The sequence below is a fragment of the Equus caballus genome, chromosome 14, assembly GCF_041296265.1.
Source record: "Equus caballus isolate H_3958 breed thoroughbred chromosome 14, TB-T2T, whole genome shotgun sequence".
NCBI lineage: Eukaryota > Metazoa > Chordata > Mammalia > Perissodactyla > Equidae > Equus > Equus caballus.
In genome coordinates this window covers 44869116-44894865 of record NC_091697.1, presented here as the reverse complement: position 1 = coordinate 44894865, position 25750 = coordinate 44869116, and the positions used below count along the sequence as shown (strand labels likewise).

General features: G+C 41.6%; 1 protein-coding gene and 1 long non-coding RNA gene across 19 annotated transcripts in view; one reads left to right on the top strand and one right to left on the bottom strand.

Moving 5' to 3' along the window:
- The window catches only part of HTR4 (5-hydroxytryptamine receptor 4), a 171225-nt gene that overhangs the window by 71786 nt on the left and 73689 nt on the right, over nt 1–25750 (bottom strand). For 14 of the 18 annotated variants that reach the window (XR_011424926.1, XM_070232610.1, XM_070232603.1 and 11 more), the window contains 2 exons: nt 7527–7652; nt 6025–6225 (listed from right to left, as the gene is read on the bottom strand). Coding sequence is in view for 17 of the 18 variants with exons in the window: in XM_070232610.1 (XP_070088711.1) it covers nt 6025–6225; nt 7527–7652 (327 nt within the window). In the remaining variant the exon portion in view is untranslated. Of the gene's footprint in view, nt 1–6024; nt 6226–7526; nt 7653–9529; nt 9630–11611; nt 11726–25750 lie in introns of those variants that run through there. The other 4 variants (XM_070232615.1, XM_070232612.1, XM_070232614.1 and 1 more) reach the window with 2 other exon arrangements.
- Nucleotides 12590–16684, top strand: LOC111767769 (uncharacterized). The gene is made up of 3 exons (XR_011425044.1): nt 12590–12928; nt 13370–13428; nt 13598–16684. It is a non-coding gene; the product is annotated as an uncharacterized lncRNA (long non-coding RNA).

Sequence of the window (25750 nt, the reverse complement as noted above, 5' to 3'; positions counted from 1 at the left end):
TGTAGACATATTATCTCCAGCAGAGGATAAAATATGCATCCTTTGAGGCAGAATTGAATGTTTTATAAGTAAACCTGCTTTAAAAGAAAATCTATGACTGAGAAACTGTTGGAGGATTTTTGCAGATAAAACACATAAAGTTTCATCAAGCTGACAAGAGGAAGGGTGACAATTCAGTTAGACATATCAAAGAGAAAATCTTGCAAATGCTATAGAGAAGGATATCTTCATTAAGGTGAAATAGCTTTTTTTAAGGGAATTGCATTTGATGACAAATATAGGACAAAGTACAGCATGATCAAAGGGGATCAGAATGGTTTAAAGTCTGAAAAGTATGGCATATGAAGCTAGTGGAAGGATCTAGCAATGTTTGGCCTAATAGAAAGAAAATGTGGGGATGAAATACCTCTCTCTTGTTGTGGAGGCTCCATAAAGATATCTTTAGGCCCCTTGGCGAGCCTAAGAGAAATTGATGTCTGCCATTCTTGTCTGCCCAACACCCCTCTTTCCAGTGGGAACTGCCATTCTCCAGTGTCATATCCTTCTTTAAAGCCAATAGTCATAGTACCTCACCTCTGCCCAGCAACCAGATGCATCATCCCCACACCACAATGATTGGTCAAGAGAAGAGTCTTTGACTCGAGAAAAGCCAAGCAGACTTCTTCCATGAGAAAGAGCATTTAGGTTTCTCTTCCTGTGCACTCATGAGTCCAGGATGTTTTAAGACTCATGTTGTCTGTGGCTATTTTTAGGAACCCAGCCTGAGAATGAATCCAACAAGAAAACAGTATAGGGACAAAGAGGGACAGATATAAAGATGGGAACAGACATAGAGAAATAGATACAGAAACAGAGAGGGAGACAGACAGAGAGAAAGGGAAGGAAAGACAGAAACAAAGAGGAGAAGGAGACAGAGACAGAAGGAGAGAGCTGGACTAGGTGGCATTGTTCAAACCCTGTAGAGAGCCATGTCTGAAGCCAGACTTTTCAGCTAATGGAACCATTCAATTTATTTTCTGTCACATGCTGCTGCAAAAGAACTTACTAATATATCTCCGATAATCAAGTTGGTAAGAACACTACATTCAGACAATTCATTAGGATATATCCAGGGAAAGCCTTCTTCAAAGGCTTATTTAAAACATAAACCCAAATGTATTCACAGAACAAGTCTGCTTATTGCATATGAAATGACTGGAATTCATAGGGGGCTACTATCTAGAGTTGTTAACTCCAGAGTACACAGCTGTGGAGATAGAAAGGGAGAACTGGGGACATTTTTATATTTTACTTGTGAAATGATAGCATTGTTTTACAATGCTCAGGTATCATCGGTTCTGATTTTTGAAAACTATGATGATTAGAAAAGATCTTATTGAAATAGATCAAACACAAAGTTGTGAACTGGGGTGGGGTCAATGAAGATGAATGTGAGGGTCCCCAGGGTGAAAACTCCACTGACAGGAGATGGTGAGGGCTCCCTTAGAGGGAGGATCCAGGGCATTTTGTGAAAAATCAGAGAGAACACACTGATCAGAACGATTTCCACACTCCCCACCTTGCTGCAACCTCAGAGGGAAGTCCTAACACTAAAGTCAGATGCTCTCAGTGAATTGAGGAATGTGTTGTCCCAGGGGCGCGTTCAGCTAAAAGATTATTGTGGATACTCCTGCATTTGAGAAGCATTCACTTCTATAAAAGAGAAAACTGAAGTTTAAAATATATATTTCAGGGGCCAGACCGGTGGCCGAGTGGTTAAGTTCATGTGCTCCGCTTTGGTGGCCCAGGGTTCACCAGTTTGGATCTTGGGCATGGACCTACACACCACTCATCAAGCCATGCTGTGGCAGCATCCCACATAGAAGAACTAGAAGGACTTACAACTAGGATATGCAACTATGTACTGGGGATTTGGAGAGAAAAAAAAAGAGGAAGATTGGCAGCAGATATTAGCTCAGGGCCAATCTTTCAGAAATTAGTACAAATGAACAATCCAAACCAAAATCCAACTGACCATCCAGTCTAGCTAGGACCATGCCCTAGCCGGCCCCCACCACCCGCCCCCCCCCCCCCCCACTCCCCACCCCACCCCATACAACCATTGTTAATGGTTTGGTGCAATCTCATTGATATTCTTTCTCTCACACTCACTTACATACACCCAAATACAAACATCTATATATTTATTTTACAAATGTGGAATTATTCTAAACATTAAAGTCTGAAACTTGCTTTTTCTTCACTTGAGACAACAGAGATATCTTTCTAGCACAACACACATAGCTATTTCTCATGGTTTTAAATGGCTGCATTATACTCCACTTTTAAAACCACTACTCTATTATAGATATTTGGTTGGTTTTCATTCACTACGGAAACCTTAGATTTAAAATAATCAAGTGTACCATAAAGCTTTAATGCAGTTTTTGACCTCCCATGACCCACACTATATGATGCATGTATTTTAATTATCCTTTGGAAATTATTTTTAACGAGGCAATAAACTCTCAATAATAGGATCCAATTCTCAAAGCACCAGGAAGCACAGTGGATGGAGATGGAGAACGGTAGATATATTAATGGAGTCCTGCAGTTTGCTTTGATCCAGGGGTCTGCCATCTGGGTGGAATTAGGAATCACAGTGAGCATTCTTGCTCAAGAGGCACTACCCTCTATCAATCACCCCCAAAGACTCACGACAGCTCTAGAGAGGAGGACAAGACATCTTGTCAGGAGTCACTGGGCAAGTGATGACACTGCACCTCATTGAGACACTCACTCTGTACTTTGGCCCAGGCTGGCCTAGCCCACCTGTCGTGCTGGGAGGGACACAGCAAAGCAGAAGCTGGATGATAAATAAAATAATACTCTTCTAGGCTAAAATGTGGCCCTGTAATGTCCAGAGTGGAGTTTCCAGCCTGATGAGAATATCACTCTTGGGACAGGGAATGCTGGAGATAATTGGCAAGTTTCCCAGGTTCCCAGAGGAAAACAAAACCATTCGACTCCATTTTACTTATGGTATTGGAGTTTTTGATGTCCACTATCAGAGAAGGAAATGGAATTATTGGCAGCAGTGCTCAAAAAGCAAATGTATTGAACACTCCACTTGTTCAATAGTGTTTATCAAATACCTAAATCAGTATTTATGTAATTATTGGTTAATTGTCAACCTCCCAATTAAAAGGTCAGTTCCATGAGGGTGAGGACCTTGTCCTTATTCATATCCTGGTATTTTCTCCCATCGGGGGAGAGAGAGACATTTAAGAAAAATTTTTTTTAAATTAATTGTGGTTTTAATCACAATTGCACTAAGTCCTCAAAGGAGAAGAATGGATTTGATCAGGTCAGAGAGGGCTTCTGCAAGGAAGAGAGGACTGAACCAAAATCTGGAAGATAGGCAAGTGAGGAGGGGGCAAAAGAGATTTCCAGACAGAAGGAGAGCCAAGGCCCTGAGGAGACTGAGCACAGAGCACTGGAAAAAGAGAGGGAAGATCAAGGCAGCTGTAGCCTAGAGAATGAGGCTGTTGAAGTGCAGGAGGGGAGGCTGGGGACACAGACAGGAAACAGATGCCACAAAACTACAGGCCAAGAAGTTTGGTCTTGATCCACAATGCAATGAATAGCCATTGAAGGATTTTAAGCAAAAGAGCAATAAGATCAGAGTGGCATTGTTAAAAGACGGCTGTGAGATCTTGTAAGTGGAAAGTAGATTGGAGGCCGATAAAATAGATGTGAAGAGAACAGTTAGGAAGCTATTGCAGCGACTTATCCAAGAGAAGATGTTAGTTGGACTAGGATGATAGAGATGGAGAGAAATAGACCAGCATCTGTTTAGGAAAGAAAATCAATGGGATTTGCCATTATTCAAATGTAGGGGATAAGGAAAGACCACATTAAAAATAACTACCTGGTTTCTGGATGCTGCAGCTGCTGGAGCAGCTATTCGCTGAGAAGAAGGTCCAAGTTTGGTAAGAAAGACAATGAGTTGCACTGATAGTTACAAAAAACTGAAATTAACATCCACTAACACTGAGTCCTGTGCCAAGCTGGGCCAATGCTATGCCTTCAGTGGATTATCTAACTTAATCTCAAGTGCAATCCTATAAAATAGGTGCTATTGCCCCCATATTTAGAGACGAGCAAACCGAGACTCAGAAAGGCTTTGGAATTTATCGCCATTCTTAGAGCTAAAAATTGGCAGAACTGGAATTTGAACCCAAACCTCTTCAGTTCTAAAGCAGATGGCTCTTAATGACCAACACACATACTGCTTCATGACAACTCAGGCCTACTCAGGGAGGATTTCATAATTTCAAAAGAACTTAGTAGTTAATCTGGAATAAGCCAAATCTTCCTTGGAAACCTTCTCTCAGGGCTGCCCAGAGTAAGCTCTCCACATCAGGAAGACGATTGTACACTTTCCCCCACCCTTCACTCCCCACCCGGCTTATTTTCTTTCCCTTGCTTTTTGCCCAGACTTTAAGGTTCCCTGAAGTTGCCCTGATCTCCTCAGCTTTGCTTCCTCCAAGTTCCTGTAACACTTCCAGGCTTGCCCCTCATTTTGGCAATGATCACATGCTGGCTACCCTGCAAGATTTCCATATATTTTCTACTCCCTTACATTTGATTTTTTCCAGTGTGAACTTTCCTACACTATATACTGAGTATCTTAGAAAGTCCTTCATGTGCTGAAGTCACATTGTTGTAAACAAGCTAATAAACACCAATTTCAAACTCTAACACACTATGGGTCTGGCTGCCAACCAAGAGTTCAGTTTTATCACTGGCATTATCTCTAGCTATAGAGCGCAGTCTCATTATACACGTGTCGGACTTAAGCATATTCAACTACATGTTCTTGGCAGAGCAAGAGAGAGCGAGAACTCATGCAATTTAAACAGAGCACGCCATGACGCCTGCCATTCCAACCAATGAGCACCCGTCCGTCTCACGGGACAGGAGATGAATCTGCTGTTCCGTCAGCTGGTTTCAGTTCCTAAGGACCTTTCCCAGTGTGAGTAATTCTCTGGGGAGACTCTGATCTTAGAGTTTAAAGACACATATTTTAGATATATCACAATCTCTAATTTCAGTCAACTACTTTACTATTCCTCGATTAAAGAAACAGTGACCTATCCCAAGACTGGTGAAAAATCTGTTGAACTACACAAGAGAGTGAGAGATTGTCCTTGGTAATTCTGATGTCATGTAATTTCCACCCTACACTTTCTTTTGGGAACTACCCCTAAGATATGACTACAGTGATGGCAGCATATGTTCGTGTAATTCCGCTGACTTTTCAACTGCATTCTGCCTTTAGTATAGAATACAAAGGAGCAGGAATTGGAAAATAAAAGTGCTGACACAATTGATAAACATACATCTCCAACAAAGGAGGCAAAGATGGAAATCATTAGGCCTCCTGAAGTCAAACGCGAAGAAAAAGAACAAAATTATGCAAGGGGAATGAAATGCTATCCTTGGGTCCAAAAAACAAACAATTATTGGGGATTTTATAATCATCTTTAACTTTCCAGAAAAGAGGCTCCACAGTCACAGGCACATATCTAAATACACATATAAAATTCTGATGCAGACACATTTTCAGAATGTCATGTTCAAACATAGACACTATCATTCTGAACCACCCCTGCTGCCTACTGGGCAGATATATTAATTTTTGCCACTCAGCTCCCTTAGATTTTTGTTCACGTCATCAGTATAAAATCTAAAGCTCTATGGTAAACTTGATTGCTGGTACCTGTCGCTATCTAGATCATAAACTCCTTGCAGGCAGGTTCTAGGCCTTACTAATCTCTGTGTCTGCCGGGCCTTTGAGGGTACCTCACTACAAAGGGGCCATCTGTAAAGACTGGAGAGAGAATGAATAAGTGGATAATCAGATTTACCTCTCTGAGATTCATTTCTTCTAATGGATTAGGGAAGAAAGAGAGGGGCCCATAGCCGTCAGGCCGTTGTCTCCAACACGGAGCTCCACTATGCACTTTGCTCTGTCCTTACCTATCCAGAGAAATGCAGCACAGGTGAAAAATTGATGCCGTTGTGAGCAGGACGTCTAGAGATGTCCGGACGAGGCAAAACATCTCCCCATAAATCCAGATGTCTTGAACCAACTCAATGGCACCAAAGGGCATCACCAGCACCGAAACCAGCAGATCCGCAAAGGCAAGAGATACAATGAAATAATTGGTTTTTATTTTCCTGTGAGTGAAAAGTATAAAGGAGAAAGCAGGGGCAGGGATGATGGAAGGAGGTTAGAGAGAAAGAAGCAAGAGAGAAAAGAGGAGGAAAAGAAAAGAAGGAAAGAAGGGAGAGAGGAAAAGGAAAGAAAAGTCAATATGTAATAGATTTTATAATGTTCAGTTTCCCCTCTGTAATAAGGCTGGAAAGACCCTTTGTGGTCCAGTCACTTCGGACTTCTCCAGACCTCCCTTGCACCAAAAGCCCTCTCTTCCTCTCCCCTCGGGCCACCCTAGCCTGATTTGAGCCCTCACCCCCACCCTGTGCATGGAGCCCCTCCAGAGGGCTTTGCTCTCTCGTCCTACCATTGGCCTAGCTGCACCTCACCCACCCTTCAGGCCTTGGTCTGCTCATTCTCAGAGAACCCTCCTGAGGTTCCCCCTTCACAAACGGTGTCAACTCCACCCTTCTCCACTCATAGACTGACTGCCATGTGCCTCACATTTGTGTCACCTTGCAGAACTGCACTCTTAGACTTTCTTTGCATCATCACTAGATTGGCGTGTGTCTTGCTCGGAGAGGAAGGCAGGAGATGAGGCAGGACTGCAGCTTTTATCCTTTTCTATGGCCTGGTGGCTTTCAATCCAGGCTGCATGCTAGATTCACCTGGTAGATTTTTATAAACATTGATGCCCAGGTCTCACCCCAGATCAGTTAGTTCAGGGATTTTCGGTGATTTAACACACTTGCCCACCCTCCAGATTTGCCAGATAAAATACAGGACACTCAACTAAATCTGAATTTCAGATAAACAATGAACAACTATTTAGTATAAGTATGTCCCAAATATTGCATGGGACATACTTATACCACACAGTAGCAATTTTATAAAGGTCTTCAGGTGATCCTAATTGCAGCCAGGGTTGAGAGCAAGGAAGTGGAAAGAGCAGAAGACCCAGGTTTAAATCCTAGGTCAGTCATGAGGCAGCCACCCCTTCTCTGAACCAGTGATAAAGCAGGGACATTAGATTAGATGTGCTCTCAACAACTGTATATATAGTCATCACAACTATTAAAAAAAAACAGTCTAATTAGAAAAAGAAGGGATGGAAACACAGTGCTTCTGCTGGTTATGTTGGAGTTGTGGGATTAGGTGTAATCTTTTTTAACCTGCTCTATTTTCCAAACATCGTCCCCACGTATTTTTTTTTCCTTTCATAATAACAAATTATAGTGAAACATCTGTGGTCAGACCCCAGCTCCCCAGGGAGAGCCCAGAACTCCAGCCAGGTTTCCCCATGAGGTCCCCTCCTGCTACCCACCTGAGCTGCCTGTCCCTGCACACAGCCACCATGACCAGCAGGTTCCCCAAGATGGCCATCAGGATCACCGCCGAGAGAAACGTGAGCAGCACAACTTTCTCCACTGACCCGAAACCCTCCTTGGAACTGTAAGACACACACACACAAACACAAAGAATTCAAGGAAACTCTGAGACACAGGAAAGAAAATCAATCTTTTGCTCATTCATCTTCAGGAAGGAAACTTCACCATCAGAGCTACAACACACATTTACTGCACACCAATTGTGCCAGTGTCTGCACTTGTCACTTCACATGTTATCCTAGTTAATTTCTACATAAGGAGGAGGAGGAGACTCAGAGAGGTGAATTAACTACCCTGAGATTGCACAGTTATTCTCCATCAGAGAACTCGTGGCTCTCCTTCAGAGCACTTTCCTCAGCTTGTTCTCAGAAATGCATTTGCTTGATTTCTGTTTTGTGCGCCTACCCAGCTATGTTGTAAGCTCCCTGAGGCAGGGACCTCATCTGTTTTATCCATTGATAAATTCAATTTCATTGTGTCAATCACATTTATCAGATGAAGAAAAGATGGCATCAGATGAATGAATGACGGTAACTTGAACCAGGCTCTGCATGAATATGAAGGCACCCTGTTTTCAGTACCCCATCCCAGCCCATGAAGAAGCTGCTGGGTACAGCTGGGCCATCCAGGGGACAGGTCATGGCTTGAGGGTTGTTCTTATATAGCTGACGTGGACGAATGGGTCTCAGATTCTGTGAAGTCCATTGGAAAGACGGCAGCCAATCAATAAACTTAGGGACTCCTTTCAGTGCCCTGAAGCACATTTCTGTTGGTGCTCGAGATAACAGTTCAAATTTGTGTTGCTGTCAATTTCAGCACCTGATTTGATCCTATAAACCCTGCCCTGCTAGTGTAAATCATTTCGTTTTATTAACTTGGAAGTGAATGTCTCCTGTCAATAAAAGCATATCTGCAGGTTATTCAGAAACTACAGGAAAAAGTTCTGGTTTTTTATTAGAGCAATAAACAGTTCTTTTTAAATGAAGTTTCAAAGGATCTTAAAACTCTCAGACCCAAACCTCACATTTCAATATGGAGAAACTGAGGCCCAGAGAGGGGAAGGGGGTTGTCAGAGCTTATTAGTGGCTGGTCTGGGAGAGGCTGCTTGTCCTGTGAGCCCACCACTGGGAACACAGGGTCCCAAGAATCAAGAAATGTCTGACTTTACTAAGCTCCTTTGACTGCAAACCAAGACGGCTGCCAGCCCCAAATGGCAGCAGCCCACCAGGTCCTGGCTCCAGCCTTGTCTTTTTCCATTAGACCTGGCACAGAAGACAAGGTGACGATTGGAATAAGGAACCAGTACTAAAGCGGCTGGAAAATCAGAAAGTCCCTCTGCTCTGCTGACAGGTATTTTTATTGACTGAGTAATTGATTAAAATCTTTATGGCTAGGGATAAGAAGAAAAGAAATTCAAGGTATGTTTATCTAAATCACCCTTCCACACCTAAATTCTAACTATCAACAGTACAAATATTGGACAGGGAAGATTTAACTCAATGAGGAAAAAGAACTTAATAGGGTAATGTGATGACCCAAAACTAATTTAGTCTTAGGTCATGTTAATGGAGGTAAAGTGTCTACCAAAGGAGGTGATAGAGGTTTTTAACTTGCCCTTCTCAAAGGTTTTGACTCAGAGCCCTTCTGGAACTTGTTCACTCCTCAAGTCCTCTGTCCTGGCTATACCTTCTTCCTGGAATGCTTCTTCTCGCCTTTCAGGTCTCAGATTAAAGTCAACCCCTGTTTAATGTGCCACAGCCAGCAAACAGTTCTCATTTCCTTTACAGCATCTGTTGCTACCTGAAATGACTTCTGTTATTGATCCTTGTCTGTGCCCCACCCCAGATTACCTTTTTCGCCACAATTTCCAGTGCCATGCACCGTCTAGTCTACAGCATGTGTAGTGTATAGGTATGTGTAGTACATAGGAAGTGCTCACTTATTTGGTGATTGGGTGGGAAAAAAGACATATTGTGTTCAAAATGGTGAGGGTTATTCTTCAGTGTCTTTGAGGTCTGGTTGAAGGTGGAAGATTTTACCTAGAGAAGAGAAGACCCAGTATGAGACAAAAAAGCTATTTTTAACTATCTGAAGGGTTGTCATTTGAAATAAGAGTAAATTTATGCATTCATTCATTCAACAATATTTTCTGAGCACCTACTCTGCATCAGGCATTGTTCTCTGCCCCAGGGAAGCAGAAATAAGCAAAAGAGAGCTCAGGCAATGAATAGACAAACAAGAAAACATGTAAAGTGTCCCCTGGCAATTCACACTATGGTAAAAAATCTGAGAGGGAAAGGAGGACAGGAGTATGTGTGGGGGGGGGCGGGGGATGAAGGGCTGTCAGAGAAGGCTCAGGGAGGGGTTGTCCCGCTTGACACCCCACAGGTTGTGTAACTAAGGGGCCCAGTGAGTAGGCTTCAAGCAGCGCTCCCCAACTTTGGTTGCGTATTGGAATCACCTGAGGAGCCTTAGAACCTGCTGATGCTAGCACAACACTCTCAGAGATGCTGAGTTAATCCGTCTGGGTTGCAGCCTGAATATTGGAATTTTTTAAAGCTCCCAAGTGATTCTGATGTGCAACCAGGTTGCGAATCACTGCTAGAGGGAGGCAAGAGCTAATGATGGATAACAAGAACTTTCTAACAACTAAGGATGATGTGCAATTTCTTCCTGGTGTTCTTTTGAGCTCCCTGGCTCAGGAAGTGTTTAAGAATACCTAGATGTCAATGAGATACCACTTCGCACCCATTAGCATGTTAATTAGCCAAACAAAACAAAACCTAAAAATAACAAGTGTTGCTGAGAATGTGGAGAAACTGGAACCTCTGTGCATTGCTGTGTGGTGGAAATGTAAAGTGGTGCAGCTGCTGCGGAAAATAGTTTGCTGGTTTTCAAAAGGCTGAATACTGAAAGGCCATATGATTCAACAATTCTAGTCCTAGGTATACACCCCAAAGAATTGAAAACAGGGACCGGAATAGATACACATACACCAATGGTCACAGCAGCATTATTCACAACAGCCAACAGGTGGAAACAACCCAAGTGTCCACCAACAGATAAACAGAATGGGGTGTACACCTACTGTGGAATTTTATTCAGTCACAAAAAGGAATGAAGGTCTGATACATGCTACAACAGGGATAAATCTTGAAAACGCTATGCTAAGTGAAATAAACCAGACATAAAAAGACAAATACTGTATGATTCCACTTACTTGAGGAGCCTGGAATAGGCAAATTCATAGAGAAAGAAAGTAGAATAGTGGTTACCAGGGGCTGGGGGGGAGGGCAATGGGAAATTATTTAGTGAGCATACAGTTTCTGTTTGGGTGATGAAAAAATTCTGGAAATGGTCACACACCATTGAAAATGCACTTATTGTCACTGAATTGTACATTTAAAATGGTTATTTTATGTACTAATGGTAAATTTTATGTTATGTATATTTTATCAGAATGAAAAAAAGGACACACGGATGACCATATATCAGGACAGTGTATAGGGCTCCTGTATTGGAGGCAGGTAGGACTGGCTGAGTTTAGGCACCTTTCCTGTCTGTGGACATTGATAACGAAGATATCTTTAGAATGTGGATTGTCTGTCAACTACATTCCTGCCATTAGAGCCATCTCTCCTGCACTGCCTTTCCTCTTGTAGGAGAAAAAAACAGATTGAGAGTCTGTGCTGAACTTTCCCGGCTCCAGAGAATGTCTATTTCATATCAAGTGGGAATGTCAGGGTCACAGAACCCCACGTTCAATGTTGTGGTTCCTTTGTGGCATGCTAATTAGGAGCTAGAAATAGTTAAACTTTAAACTGTGAGTGACAAGCAAAATTTAACCATAGAAAGAGCTTTTTTAATTAGGCAGAACCGTCCAATGAACAAAATGTTACGTCCAGCAATGATAATTAAAGTAAATTAGGAACCACTTCCGCAAAATCCATGTTAGTTAGATCCTTGGGTTACCTCTGATGCCCTCCAAGAATATTGTCAACCACTACCAGACAGTTCTCACCTGGTCAAAGAGCTGTCCACTCCACTAAGTTGGTTCTTTGACAGTTATTCTCATGAGAAATTTTACTTTCTCTTCTCTTTTGCTTTTACAGTGATCTCTTGATCCGTTAATAAAGAAACTCCACAAACTTGCGGGCTCTGTTTACCATTTACTCTGTCCTTAAAAGAAGACCTATGACAATAATTCTGGATAAATTTCTACATAGGTTAGTGTATGTGAAAGTGGATCATAAATGACAAAATACAACATAAATAAGTAATCATTGCTTCTCGGCCTTTTGGCTAAGATCAAGTGTAATAAGTAATCATTGTTATTAATATCAGAAGCCCATTCAGAGAAAACAGCTAAGGAAGTTTTAGATTATGCTTTGTTATATCATCCAGAACAACTGGTTTCAAGGTCACACACACACACACACACACATGCAAAATAAACTTTCTTAGGAGTCAAGAATACTTTTTTCTTTTTTTGTACTGGGCCTTGTTAATATTAACTACATAACTTCAAAAAAAAGTCACTTGCCTTCTCTGAGCTCAGTTTCTTCATGGATCAATTGAGGAAGTTAGATTAAACCTCTCACTTATCAAGTATGTATTGATTGTCAACCATACGCCAAGAGCTGTGCTCAGCACTGAGAAACAAGAGCAAAGAAGGTGGACAAAATCTCCACCTTCATGGAGTTCACACTACTGATGGAAACAGACAGCAAGCAAGTGCTCAACTAAAGAAATAAAGATAGCCAGTTTGTGATCAGTGTTCCAAGTCACAATCTCAAACTTTAATACTCATACGAATCTACTGGGGATTGCACTGTTAACATGCAGAATCTGCTTCTTTTGCTCTGAGGTGGGGTGTGAGGTTCTGCATTTCTCACCAGCCCTTAGGCTCTTGAAGAGCATGAGTGATGCTCATGCTGCTGGTTCGTGAGTCACACTTAGGGTAGTAAGACTATAAAGGGCATCTGCACTATGGTGTCATAGAGAACATCTGGGTTAGAGGGAAATGTTAGGGAATCAGGGAACACTGGAGGTCACATTTAGCTGAATTCTGATATACGTGGAGGATCCATGAGTTAGAGGAACCAGGAGAAGGGCAAGTGCAAAGGCCCTGAGACAGGAAAGACTCTTGTGCTCACAATCAGAGGGGAATGAGCAAAGGATGAAGAATCTGAGATGAGCTCCAAAAAGTAGTCAGGAGCCAGATCCTGAGGGCTTTGTCTGCGCTGGTGAGAAGTTATGTTTCATTAGACAATAAATGAGAATGCAATGAAGTGATGTAAGCAGAAAAGTGACACTGCGGATGTAAATGAGAGAGAAAGTAAGTAAACCTATCAGCGGCCCTTGCCAGAGTCCAGGTAAGAGAAGCCAGTGGCTTGCAGTAGGGTGGTGGCTGTGGAGATAGAGAGAAGTGGGTGGAATAAAAGTATATTGGGGAAGTAAAGGGAGAGATAAGCACAACAGATTCCATGGGTGGATAGGAGGAAGCAGAAATGAAAATTATAATTCTGATTTGCTTATCTGAGTAAACGTCGGTACAATTTAATGAGACTGAAAACATGTTAAGTGTGAGATATGCATAAAACATTCAAGTAGAGATGTCAAGGAGGCAACTAGATACTCGTCAGGAGCTCAGAAAGGATGACTGGGCCAGAGATACGCACTTGGGGTTTCCAGCATTTAGATCAGAGCCTGGGGGAGGGAGGCCATCACCCAAGAAGAGGGCCAGGGTCTTGACGAATTCCAATATTGAGACCTGCAGGAGAGACAGAGGAACCAGCAGAAGAGAGAGAATGTCCAGGGATGTCTGAGGAACACCAGGTGAGCATGTTGCTGTGGAAGCACAGAGCAAAGAAAATGTCGAGTGAAAAAAAAAAAGTGTTCCTTGGTAGCTCCCTAGAAATCCCACAGGGCCACCTCTGGGAATGAAGGGAGGCAAGGAGGTAGCAACTAGAGCAGTTCTTTTCCTTGTATGTATTGAACTTTGCAGGGAAGTTACATTTGACAGAGGACTCCATCATCAGACCAGTGATCTCCACAGAACGGCTCTCCTCTCCCGCCCACTGAGAGTGCCAACCACACGGGAAACATTCTTCGTGAAGATACATACAGCACATCCACAAAGGATCCCAGGCAGTTGGAATATTCCCCATACAAGTGTTTCCTTCACTCATCCTGCCCACCGCTGCATAGTCCTTTGCAAAATAACTGCATGTAAATTCGAGAAAAAAGTGTTCATTTTCTTACCGATCAACAGTCCGGCACAAAGAATGCAAAGGCACTCTAGCTTAAAAGAGACAGCCTGCCTAAAATGGGATGGTATTTTGCTAGTGTGAATTTTATTAGCTTTAAAGTGTAAGGTCCCTGGTGTTTTCTATAATAATGAAAGATTGGGTATTGACAAAGCCGTCCTTAACTTTCTCCTCTGCTTGATTTAACTTTAGACAGACTTCTTCCTGATTCTAGGCTCTGGCCTCACCTTTCTTAGAGCATTTTCTTTAGAAAACTTGTAAATTCTTTCTCCAGTCCTTTGGAATATAAATCTTATTAAAAGCCTCTTGGCAGTTTTATAAGCTAGGACTGTCTTCTTCTAGGCCCTGGTAGCCATCCCTCTGAAATGTAATCATCAGGGAAGAAAAAGCCCCAATCGCCCAGCCTCTGTGGGAGGGTAGGAGCCTTTCTTCGGTGGACACATCTCTCCCAGTTGCACAACTATCTTCTGCTTCCTTTGGATAAGGCCCATTAGCAAACACGGATGGCCTATGATCCACGCCCCCACTCCATTTCCAACAACCTCTCCTGCCCTTTGTTTCAGCAAAATTGAATTCAGACTGCATTCTGGTCTTTCTCCTCTATTGCAATGACCCTGAAGAAAGTCATCCTTACCTGTTTAACTTTGTCCAGTGCAATTTTTGCTGTGACAGTATACATAATTTTTTATCACTAATTATGTCGTGTATGCACTGTCTTCATTACCTTTATTACTCGCCATGAACAAAATCCATGAGAGCTGGAGTACGTATAGGAGAGCTAAACTCAGATAATATTTGCCTTGGTCATATTTATTATGTAATTTAATTTTTAAAATGCCTTTTTAATTAAGGTAGAAATAGTAGTATCCATGAGTCTGTTCATTGTTTTCCCCATAACCAATAACTTGAGAAATAATGTAACTGTAACTTTTTTAAAGCATACGCCATTTCCTTTAAATATACCCACTTTTTTTTCTAAGTTTCTTGAGAGACTAATATACAATGGCCAGACCCTATATAACAATAAAACTCTGACAATCTGTGCAGCAACCAGCCCAGAAAGGTGAGGACGTGTTCAATGACTGCCAGCTTTCCCTCCGACCTGCTTCCAACTCAAGACCAAGGAGAGAAAGCCAAATACGCTGCCCAACCAGTTACATAAGATGCCCTACTTTTTGTTAGTGCACCTTCTGCATCTCCATGTCAACAACCTCCAGAAAGAGCACAGCTGAAGCCCTGTTTTTTTCACCTCGAGCTTTTCTACCCCTCCACTTGACTTTGAGACTGCTAAATGCAAGTGATGATGGCTCACCTCTTTGCTATAGCAAGCTCTAAACAAACAGCCTCTGTTCTCATTCTGGTGGTCTTCATTTATTTCCACATTCTAGATGTGTCTCGATGTTACACTTACCTGGAATCTTATATTTTCAAATTAGTTAGAAGTCTTTCCTGGAGGAGAGGGTGTTTCTTATTATTTGTCTTACTTACAAATACTTACTTATTTGGCTTCTTAATGGTAAGTTTTCAGGTCTCCCTAATGTTTTTTTTTTTATGGTACGCTTTTTTTTTCTCACAAATGCCTTTTGTTTTAACAGAAGGATTAAATAAGATAATTCATATAAAACTGTACCATAATAAGGGCATCAGAGCAGTGGTGCTCCAGAATCAACAGGGAGCATCATGATCCCCTGGAAGGCCTGGTTAAAACACAGACTTCTGGACCCACTTGCACAGTATCTAATTCACTACATCTGGAGTGGGACCCCAAACGTGCATTTCTAACAAGCTCCTAGTTGATGCTGATGTGGTCTGGGAACCACAGTTTGAAGACCAGTTGACCTAAAGCATCCCAAAGGATGTCGTTGTTTACCCTAACCCTCATTTCTCCATTGCAAATTACTTTCTTTTCTCCTAGGTTTGGAACTTCCTCCTTGGAAGTGGGAAGAATTTAACATTGATTTATTGAGCACCTACCATACGCCAAACAATCCACTAAGGAGGTTTTGATGTTGGCTCATTTCCTCCTCACAATTACCATGGAATCTAATATCACGATGCCCTTTCTTCAGAAGAGACTGGTGCTCAGCACACTCAGGAGACTTAAGATTCTACCACTATCAAGTAGTGGACCTGGGATGTAAACCGACACGTTCTGATTGCAAGTCCAATGCTTTTCCCACGAAATTTTAAAGGTGCTCGTTTGAAATTGAACAAATTTCCTTTAAAAAAAAAAAAAGACATGCAGAAGTTTTACTTTTTGTCTAAAAACTTAATATCCAAAACATTGATGATGACAGCTTAATTTGCCTTGTAAAAATACGCTGGCTATAGAAAATGGTAGGGAAAAAAAGAAATCCTTACAGGATGGAAATTATGCATAATGGAGTTTCTATGCAACTCTAAAAGAGTTCTTTTTGATTGTTTTTGAAGACCCTATAGAGGAGAGTGGGAGGGTAGGGGTGGTGGTTGGTGCACAGATGATGAAAGCTAAGTATTTTTCAAATGCAAACATATGGAGAAAAATTCTTGTGGTAAGCTCTTAATAGACTTGTCGAGGGCCTCAAAGATCACACATATTGGGCATAAGAAAAACTTCAAAGCCCAAAGAGGATCTGTCTGTAGAGAGTATAATGGAGTTCAAAGCTGCAAGGAATACAAAGGATGGCAGGATCAAAGACACTGTTCTCTGAGACCATGCCTGAATATAAAGCCAAGCCAGAACCAATGGGACCAGGTGAGATCTACATTTAGGAAGATTTTCCCTGCTGCACCGTGTTAACTACCAGGGCTTCCATTTTTCTTGGAAATAAAATAATAAAATGATAGTGACAGTAAATTATACCTTAGAGGTAAGTCTCTGTTTAAGAAAACTCATTCCTCCAAAATTGGAGGCAACAGTTCCAGAGATAAATTGTTTTTCTTTGCAATGTATTTTTTCTCTATATGCAGATTTAGCATAGGGTCTTTAGTTTGTTTTGCAAACATCTCTGCCCACAATTGTTCAGGATACAGAAATGCCCATCAGCTACAGAAATGTCTTCCTTTGGAATAAAACACATGGCATGTTTTCAGTATCTGGCTGATCATTTCCTTGAAATTATTCTTCTGGTTATGAGAAACCTAGCCTAGAGGAAAAATGTAGACTGCAGTCAATCATTTACTCCAAGGATAAGGGCTCAAGCAAAAGAGGAATTTCCCACACTCTGATAACAACCTGCCCCATCCATTTACTATAATTGGCCTTTGTCACTGGGTCCAATTGCTAATAGATCCAGCTCTGCATATTTTGCCAGGGTCCAGGCTTGCTGTTGCTAAGTATTATGATTTCTCTTCTCACCTCTGCTCTGACAGTGCAAAAATCTTATGCTCGGATGAAAGAAGAAACTATTTAGTGTTGCTCTACTGCAGAGGTAGCCAAACAACGGCCAGTGGCCAAACCCAGCCCACTGCCTGTTTTTATAAATAAAAGTTCACTGGAACACAACCACGCTCAATTGCTTATGTACTTTCTATGGCTGCTTTCCACTACAAAGGCAGAGTTCAGTAATTATGACGGAGCCTGTATGGCCTGCAAAAGCAGAAACTATTTGCTCTGACCCTTTATGAAACCAGTTTGATGATCCCTGCTCTTTTGGAACCACAGATAAGTTTGGCCCAAAGAAGAACATGGTATAGAGACACTAAGATCTATAAGAGCCAACTAAAAGGAACCTAGTTAACAGGAGTCATTCATTCCTCTGGATTTTCTAAGTGGAAAGTAGCATCATTCCAGTTGACCAAGCCAGAAACCAGGCATCTTACTCCATTTCTCCTTCTCTTTTCCCTAAGCCATTATCTACTTTGAGTGTCTCTTAAATCTCTTCACTTCTCTCTGGTCTGCTGGCAATACCCTCATGGAGGCCTTTCTGTGAACTTTGTCTAGCCTACTGAAGCAACTCACATCCTACGGCCTACTCTGTCTTCAGTTATCAGTCTACTAGACGGCTTAAGTTTAACATGTCTACAATGGAATTCTTGATTTGCCTCACCTCAACCCTGCTTCCCATCTCAATAAGCAGCAAACCTATTTTTCCAACTGCTCAGGCCAAAAATCTTGCAGTAATTCTTAATAAGCCTCTTTCTCTCATATGTCACATACATCAACAAATCCTGTTAGCTCTACCCAAAAAATGTCTTCTGAGTCTGATCCTTTCCCAGCTCCTCCACTATGACCACCCTAGTTTAAACCACACCATGCCTCACCTGGGTGATGGCAAAGCCCTTCCAACTGATGTTCCTGCTTCTATTGTTTTCTATAAACAATCCACTCTTCAGCCAGTAGACAGAAGGAGCTTGGTAAAATGTTTAGGTTGGAACATGTCACTTCCCTACTCACTGCCCTTGAGATGGTTTGTCATCACACTCAGAGTAATACTCAGACTTACTATGGCCTAAATGGCTGTACAAGGCTGGTTCTTGGCTGCTTCTACGATCTCAACTCTTACTACTTTCTCCTTGTCCCATGCTGCTTGCTCATCATTCCCAAAGGAGCTACCCAAGGTCTCTCATTTGATCTCCATCTGGATCTCTCTATTCCAAGGGATCAAAACTACCCACTTCCTCACTTCATTCAAGTCTCTGCTCAGATTCACCTCTGAAGAGAGGGCTTTCCTGACCACCATATCTAAAACAGGACCTCTCCTCTCACTCTCTAGACCCCATCTTGCATTATTGATTTTCACAGCTGTTACCTCCTATGCACTCCTAGACACTAAAATGTCTTGAATGTAATCTTACTAAAAGCAGGGACTTGGTCTGTTACGTTCACGGATGCATTTCTAGCACCTAGAACAGGGCCCGGCACATACAAGTACTCAAAAAGATGAATGAGTGAGTAACCTCTTAATTGGTCATCTGCCTTGACTCTTCCTCTTCCCAACCATTATCAGCACTGAAGCCAAAATGTTTTGTTTTGTTCTTCCAGAAGGAATTAATTCATCTCCACCTACCTGTCCAAAATCCTGTAATGTCCTCACATTGCAATTGCAATTGCAATTACAATTTTGGTAAAATACCAAATTTGACCTGGTTTAACCTGGTTCCTACTTAGCTCACCAGCTCCATTTCTGACACTGCTCCATAACTAACTCTACTACAGAGAAGTACCCAAATGTCCATTCAGGGAGGTGGGACACACTTGTTAAACCCTTCCTCCCCCTCCCCTTCTTTACCTGGCAAGCCCTTGCATATCCTTTGTCCTCAAACAGCTTATTCCCTGGGAAGTCATCCTGTGTCTAAACCACTCTCTGAGCCAGATGTATTGGGGCCACCAGTCATCTCTTTGAGTTACAACTTATAATTGTTGACATCATATGCAGACTACCAAATAGTTAGCTGGTTTCTCCAAAGAATATCAGAAGCCTTTCCCAGGTTCCACTCTGAAGGCTAACAACACTTCTAAATCTATTTTCTGGTCACCTCCTTTTACTGAAGTTGTTGTGAGGACTAATTAAGGAAATAGATATAAAACACAGAATACTGCCTGACATATACAACATGCTCACAAATGCTAACTATTATGATTCATCTTTTCTGTTCATTTCAAATGTACACAAATGGCATTCACATTTGTCCTGGTCCTCTTGCTCATAGTATAGTAAGAAGCTCAGTCTGGTTGATGACTGATCACTGTGACAGCATGCTGTAATTCGGCTGGGGGCTGTTGAAATAACAAGTAAAAATAGAGTCCAGAGAAGAGAGGGAGTGAGTAAGAATACATTGGAGTTTTTCCAGACATAACTAATAGAAGCAAATGTGATAGAGCAGGGGGGGAAAAAGTGTGCTGAAAGTTCATAGGAGTGGAGATGGAGTTTGGAAGGTGGTATACAAACGTAGGGGTAAGAATTTGGGGGCATATCGAGCGCCATAAGCATGAGAAAAGTGGAGAGTACTCAACATCTTGATGGGGAGTGAGGGTTTTGAAGAGAAAGGCTCTGCACTGAAGTTCACCATCAACACTCACCAACACTACAGACCCTATCTTGCATGTGAGCTGTAAGAGCAGGCTGGGGAGTGAGGGGCATGGAGGAAGGCAGGCGGAGAGTGACTGTGGTGTCACCCAAGGTTGGCCAGATTGAAGTTCAGATTCTCTACCCAGATGGTACCAGGCATCCCTAGAGCCTGGGATGGAATCATATAAAGTAAGCTCATTAAAAATGACTGCCCTGGGGGCCGGCCCCGTGGCCAAGTGGTTAAGTTCGTACATTCCACTTTGGCGACCCAGGGTTTCTCTGGTTCGGATCCTGGGCATGGACATGGCACCACTCATTAAGGCCATGCTGAGGCCACGTCCTACATAGCACAACCAGAAGGACTTACAACTAGAATACACAACTATGTACTGGGGGCCTTTTGGGAGAAGGCGGAAAAAAAAAAGAAGAAGATTGGCAACAGATGTTAGCTCAGGTGCCAATCTTTAAAAAAAAGAAACGACTGCTGTGGCATTCCAATCTGGCAAACCTAAGCACTGAATTACAGCTCATAAATGCATATCCAGACATTGCTTATGACAAATGTAAAAAGATCTTAAAAATATTCATGCTCCAATAATTCCATTTCTAAGAATCTAACTGAAAAAATAAATTGTTAAAGGTGTTCATAATGACACTTGACTCATAACCATATTGCTTATAATTGGGAAAATTGGAAACAACCTAAATGTTTAAATTTGGATACTGGTTATATAAACAATTTCATATTTATTTAACATTTACACAGCCATTAAAATCCAGGTTTGAAAAGAATATTTAACGAGGGGCCAGTTCTTATAAATATTGTTCAATGTTAAAAGCAAGTACGAAACAGCAAAGCACAAGCCCAATTTTCTATAAAAATGTGTATTTACATATGGGTGCAGAAAAATAAACTATTGAGCGATTAACTTGTGAACTTTTTCTTAAAATCACAAAGAAGACCAGAAAGAATGAGTGGTTATCTTCCGCCTCTTTTCCAACAAGATAACTAAGATTCGTGTTTTGAGTTATCAGCAATGTTGGTTATGGGTTTTTCGAGTTGCAGGGCTGAAGGCAGAAGTTTCTGGCAACAGAACATAATCACCTGACCTAAAGGTGGAAGCAGCTAACTAAGGCGGGAGGTTTGAAGAGCTATAACTTGGAGAAAGCAGAGGTTTGCAAACTCCAAGAAGAGCAAGAAGGAACACCACACTCCCGCTCAGCAGTCACGGAGACCAACTGCTGGAATCCAAAACCCCAGTGCCGAGCTTGGCGTGGAAGCAGCAGCGCTTCCTGCCTCCCAGGGACCAGGTAGAGGTGAACAATGAGCCTGGTGGTGGTGACCAGCATGGACTGAAAAGCAAAAGGTCCAGCTTGACCCAGCAAGAGGAAGAGGTCCACAAAATGTCTGAGACTGAATTTCCCTTCAAGACCCAGCGTGAAGGGTTCACTAAAAAGTTAACTAAATTTAGAGATTTAAAGAAATATGGCATTTCTTACACCTCAATGTTGTAGAGTAAAATTCAAATGCAAGCTTGGTAGGTATATGTGATATACATACACATACATACATACTTACGTATGTACAGTTAAACGATCCATATATAGTACCTAACATTTACACACATAATAATATATATTATATTATATGTAACCGATATATGAAAATTAAATGCAGGCAGCATAGTTATCTCTAGATGATGCCATTCTAGAAAAACTTGAATTACTTCTTTATATTTTTCTATCTTTTCTCAATTTTTCACATCAAATGTGTATTACATTCGTACGGCATGAAAGTTATTTCTTCAAAATGCATTGTCTATATTTAGTTCTGTTCATAAAATTGCCTTGATAAGTATATTAAATCTGCAAGAATTCTTTCTCCAACCAATTATTAATCTACCAATTGGTGTGCTTGATTTTTTTTTTTTTTTTTGAGGAAGATTAGCTCTGAGCTAACATCTGCCGCCAAACCTCCTCCTTTTGCTGAGGAAGACTGGCGCTGAGCTAACATCCATGCCCATCTTCCTCTACTTAACATGTGGGACGCCTGCCACAACATAGCTTGCCAAGTGGTGCATAGGTCTGCACCCAGAGTCTAAACAGGTGAACCCCGGGCTGCCAAAGACGAACAAGCAAACTTAACTGCTGCGGCACCGGGCCAGCCCCTTGGTGTGCTTGATTTTAAGAGTTTTTAATTGCAAACACAGCTGTAACCTACGGAGCTTAAGGAAATGGATTCTCACTTAGTGCTTGCCCACCTACCTGAAGCTGCTGTAAAGAAAGAATGGTTTTAATACTCTCTAAAATTCTAAATTCTAAAAACTTTAAAATTCTTCTCCCTCTCTCTGTGTTTTGGCATTTCCAACTGCATCTTGAACCTAACCACTTCTCATCAGTGGCTCTACTAATACCAGTCCAAGCTACGATCATCTCTAACTTAGTCTCTTGTCTTCAATCCCCAGCTCTTCTGGCCTATTTTCTACACAAAAGCCAGAGTTACAGCTCTGAAACATAAGGAAGACAATGTGTGTTCCCTGCTCAAAATTCTTCAACGGTTTCCCAGCTCACGCAGAATATCTGAAGTTCCTACTGTGACCTCCGCAGGTGTAGGAAATCTGGCATCAACTGCCCCTTTGACCTCAGTTCCCACTGTTTCTTCTCCTTATTCTGCTCTGGGCACAACAGCCTTCTGGCTATTTCTCTAATATGTCAAGGGCACTCTGACCTTTGCACCTGTTGTGTTGTCTTCCCAGAAACTCACCCCCAGATATCCACTGGGTTCCCTCCTTGCCTTCAATTAGTTCTCTACTCAAAAGAGGGCTTTCCTGACCATCCTAATTAATGTAACACACCCTGTCATTCTCAGATTCCTTCTGCTGTCTTCTTTTTCCTCATGGCATTTATCTAACATAAAGCATGTTTCTTTGTTTTTTGGCGTCTATTGACTACCTCCCCTCCAATAGATGGTAAGCACCAAGAAAGCAGAGCCTTTGTCTGTTTTCTTGGTACACAGTAGATACTCAAGAAACATTCGTTTAAATAAGTTAAGGAATAAATGATGCCATTATAGACTATCTGAGAAATCATGATTATAACATCTGTTATATTACCGTCTCAGTCCACTCAGGCTGCTATAACAAAATACCACAGGCTGGGTGGCTTAAACAACAGAAATCTAGTCTCTCACAGTTCTGAAGGCTGGAAAATACAGGATCAAGATGCCGGCAGAGTGGGTTACTGGCAAAAGCTAGCTTCCAGGCTTACAGAAGGCTGCCTTCTCTGTGTGTCCTCACACAGCAAGCTCTCTGGTATCTCTTCTTATATGGGCACTCATCCCATCAGGAGAGCCCCACTCTGATGACCTGATCTAAATCTAGTTGTCACTACCTCCCAAAGGTCTCATCTCCACATACCAGCACACCTGGGGTTGGGACTTCAACATATAAATGGGAGAGGGGAGACACAATTCAGTTCATATGTAGCCATTTATCCATTTTGATCAAAGTACTGCTTTCAGATACTTTAATCATCTACTTATAAATTACTCTGTCTTTTCCACAAGACTTTACATATTTTATATCCAACAGAGACAACATTAAGTCTGTCCTCTCCAGTTCCATTGCCTTTATAAAAACTGAGTTGAAATATTTTTTGCAAAGTTTAGGGTTCTTAACTACCCTTAGTTCCACTTTTTTGTTCTTCCATAAGTGTCACAAGACTCATTTTTTTTTCACTGAGTGTTTCTACTCAGTGAATATTTTAAGTATAAATGTGAGTCTGGTAATCAATTAATCTATAAATCAATCAACTAACCAACCAACCAAAATTCATTATGTATCTAACATGTTTGACCTTGGGGCTACCATGGAGAATGAGACAGAAATGGTCCCTGTCTTCATGGAACATGTGGTATAAATTGTATATTGTAAAGCCACTCTTTTTAACAAATGGTCCGTGAGCTTGCCTAAAGATGTATACATGATAAGTAGTTAGGAAAATGTAACTTAAAACAATGAGAAATCATTTTCACCCATCAGATTAGAAAAACACTAAATTGGCCATCTTTTGAGTTGATAAGGACGTGCTGAGCTGTGGGAAGAAACATTGGCAAAGCCTTGTGGATGCTAATTTGGCAGTATCTTCGAAAATTCTGAATGCACCTTTTCCACGTATATACTCTAGGGAAATGCCTGCAAGCTTGCTTAGGTGTAGAAGGATGTGTGTTGCTATATTGTTAGTAAAAATGAACGCTTAGAGACAGTACAAATGTCCACCAGTCTGGGAGTGATTGATTAAATCACAGCACCTTGGATGCCCTTAAATATTATGCAGATGTTAAAAAGAATGAGAAGGAATTCATATACACGTAATAAAAAGTATACAGACATATGCTGGGTTGATAAACAATGGAACCAGGGGAGTGACTGTGGGATGGGGGCAGGAAGAGGTAGCTATTTTATCAGGAGGAGATTGTGACTGTATTTGCAATATCTTATATATTTATAGATATCCTTTTATATATACACAAATAATAGAATCTTTATATATATATATATATATAAACATTAAAATCATAAAATAATCCAAGACATATGGTTAAATGAAACAAATCATAGACTAATACACATAATATGATACTATAAGAGTTTGAAGGAAAATAAAAACGGAGAGAGGAGAGGAGAGATATGCATGCATATACATGTATACATACATGTAAATTCAGAGGTTATAGCCATTAGAATGCACAATCAATTGTTAATCATAAATATTTGGGACAGAAGAGTGGAAGGTGATGGGAGACTTTCTCATTTGGGGTATTACTGGAATTTTAAACTACAAGAATATGTTTATGTATTACTTGTTCAACTGAAAAATAAGGAAGAACTACTCCCTCTCCCGTCAATTCCACCTTCTCTTGCATTTCTAGCAAACCCACAATACTTCACGCTTCACACTAGAAGGTTAAGGTATTGTTCTTGCCAAACAGGTCATCCATGAGAGCATTAATTTCTCTAAGCAGTTGGGTGTGAGCTCTGTTCTAACTAGAAAACAAACTCACTCACTCAACGAGGCTTGGCCAAGAAACATGAGCTTAGCTGTAGGCATGTTTGTTCACTTGCTCATTCAACCATCCCTCTGTCAACTCAGTCATCTGTACAGGCACTCGACAGAATATTTGAGGATCTACTCTATCTCAGTCACTGAGAAGAGAAAAGAAGGCATGGCTCCTTCCCTCAGGAGTTCAGAAGCTACTGGAGTGGACAGACATGAATCCAGTAACTGCATACATGTGAAATTACAGCTGTTGTGGAAGCTATGAAAAGAGGTACACGTACACGTGGTAGTGTTGACCCTGATGGGAGATCAGAAAATACATTTCTGAGGGAGTGATAACTGAGCTGTGATTTAAAGGAGGAATGAGAGTTGACTGAGAAAAGGCAGGAAATGTCAGGGGCCTGGGCTTGAAGTGCAGTAATAGAAACGACATCCTTCTCCAGCAGCTGAAAGAAGACCAACACACCTGGGACGCAGGGAGCCCGGGGAGGCACCATCAGCTGAGGCCAACAAGGGTCAGAACGGGAGGGGTTGGAGGCTGGGCTAAGTATTTAGGTCTTCATCATGAGTTCAGTGGGGAATCACAAATTGTTTTAAGAAGGGTGGCATTGGGGGTGACATGATCAGCTTTGCATTTTGACATGTCTGAAGTGTAGAGGATTTTTTTTTTTGAGGATGGCCTTGGGCCGTAGTAATTTAAAAACCTTTTCCTTGTTTGTACTCCAGTCAAGCTATCTAGAACACAGTCTCAATAGAAGTGGTACCACCCCCAGAGGCTATCTGAGATATTTGTGGGGCATTGGGCTGTGGTTACGATTGGGGAGCACCACAGGCATTTAGGAG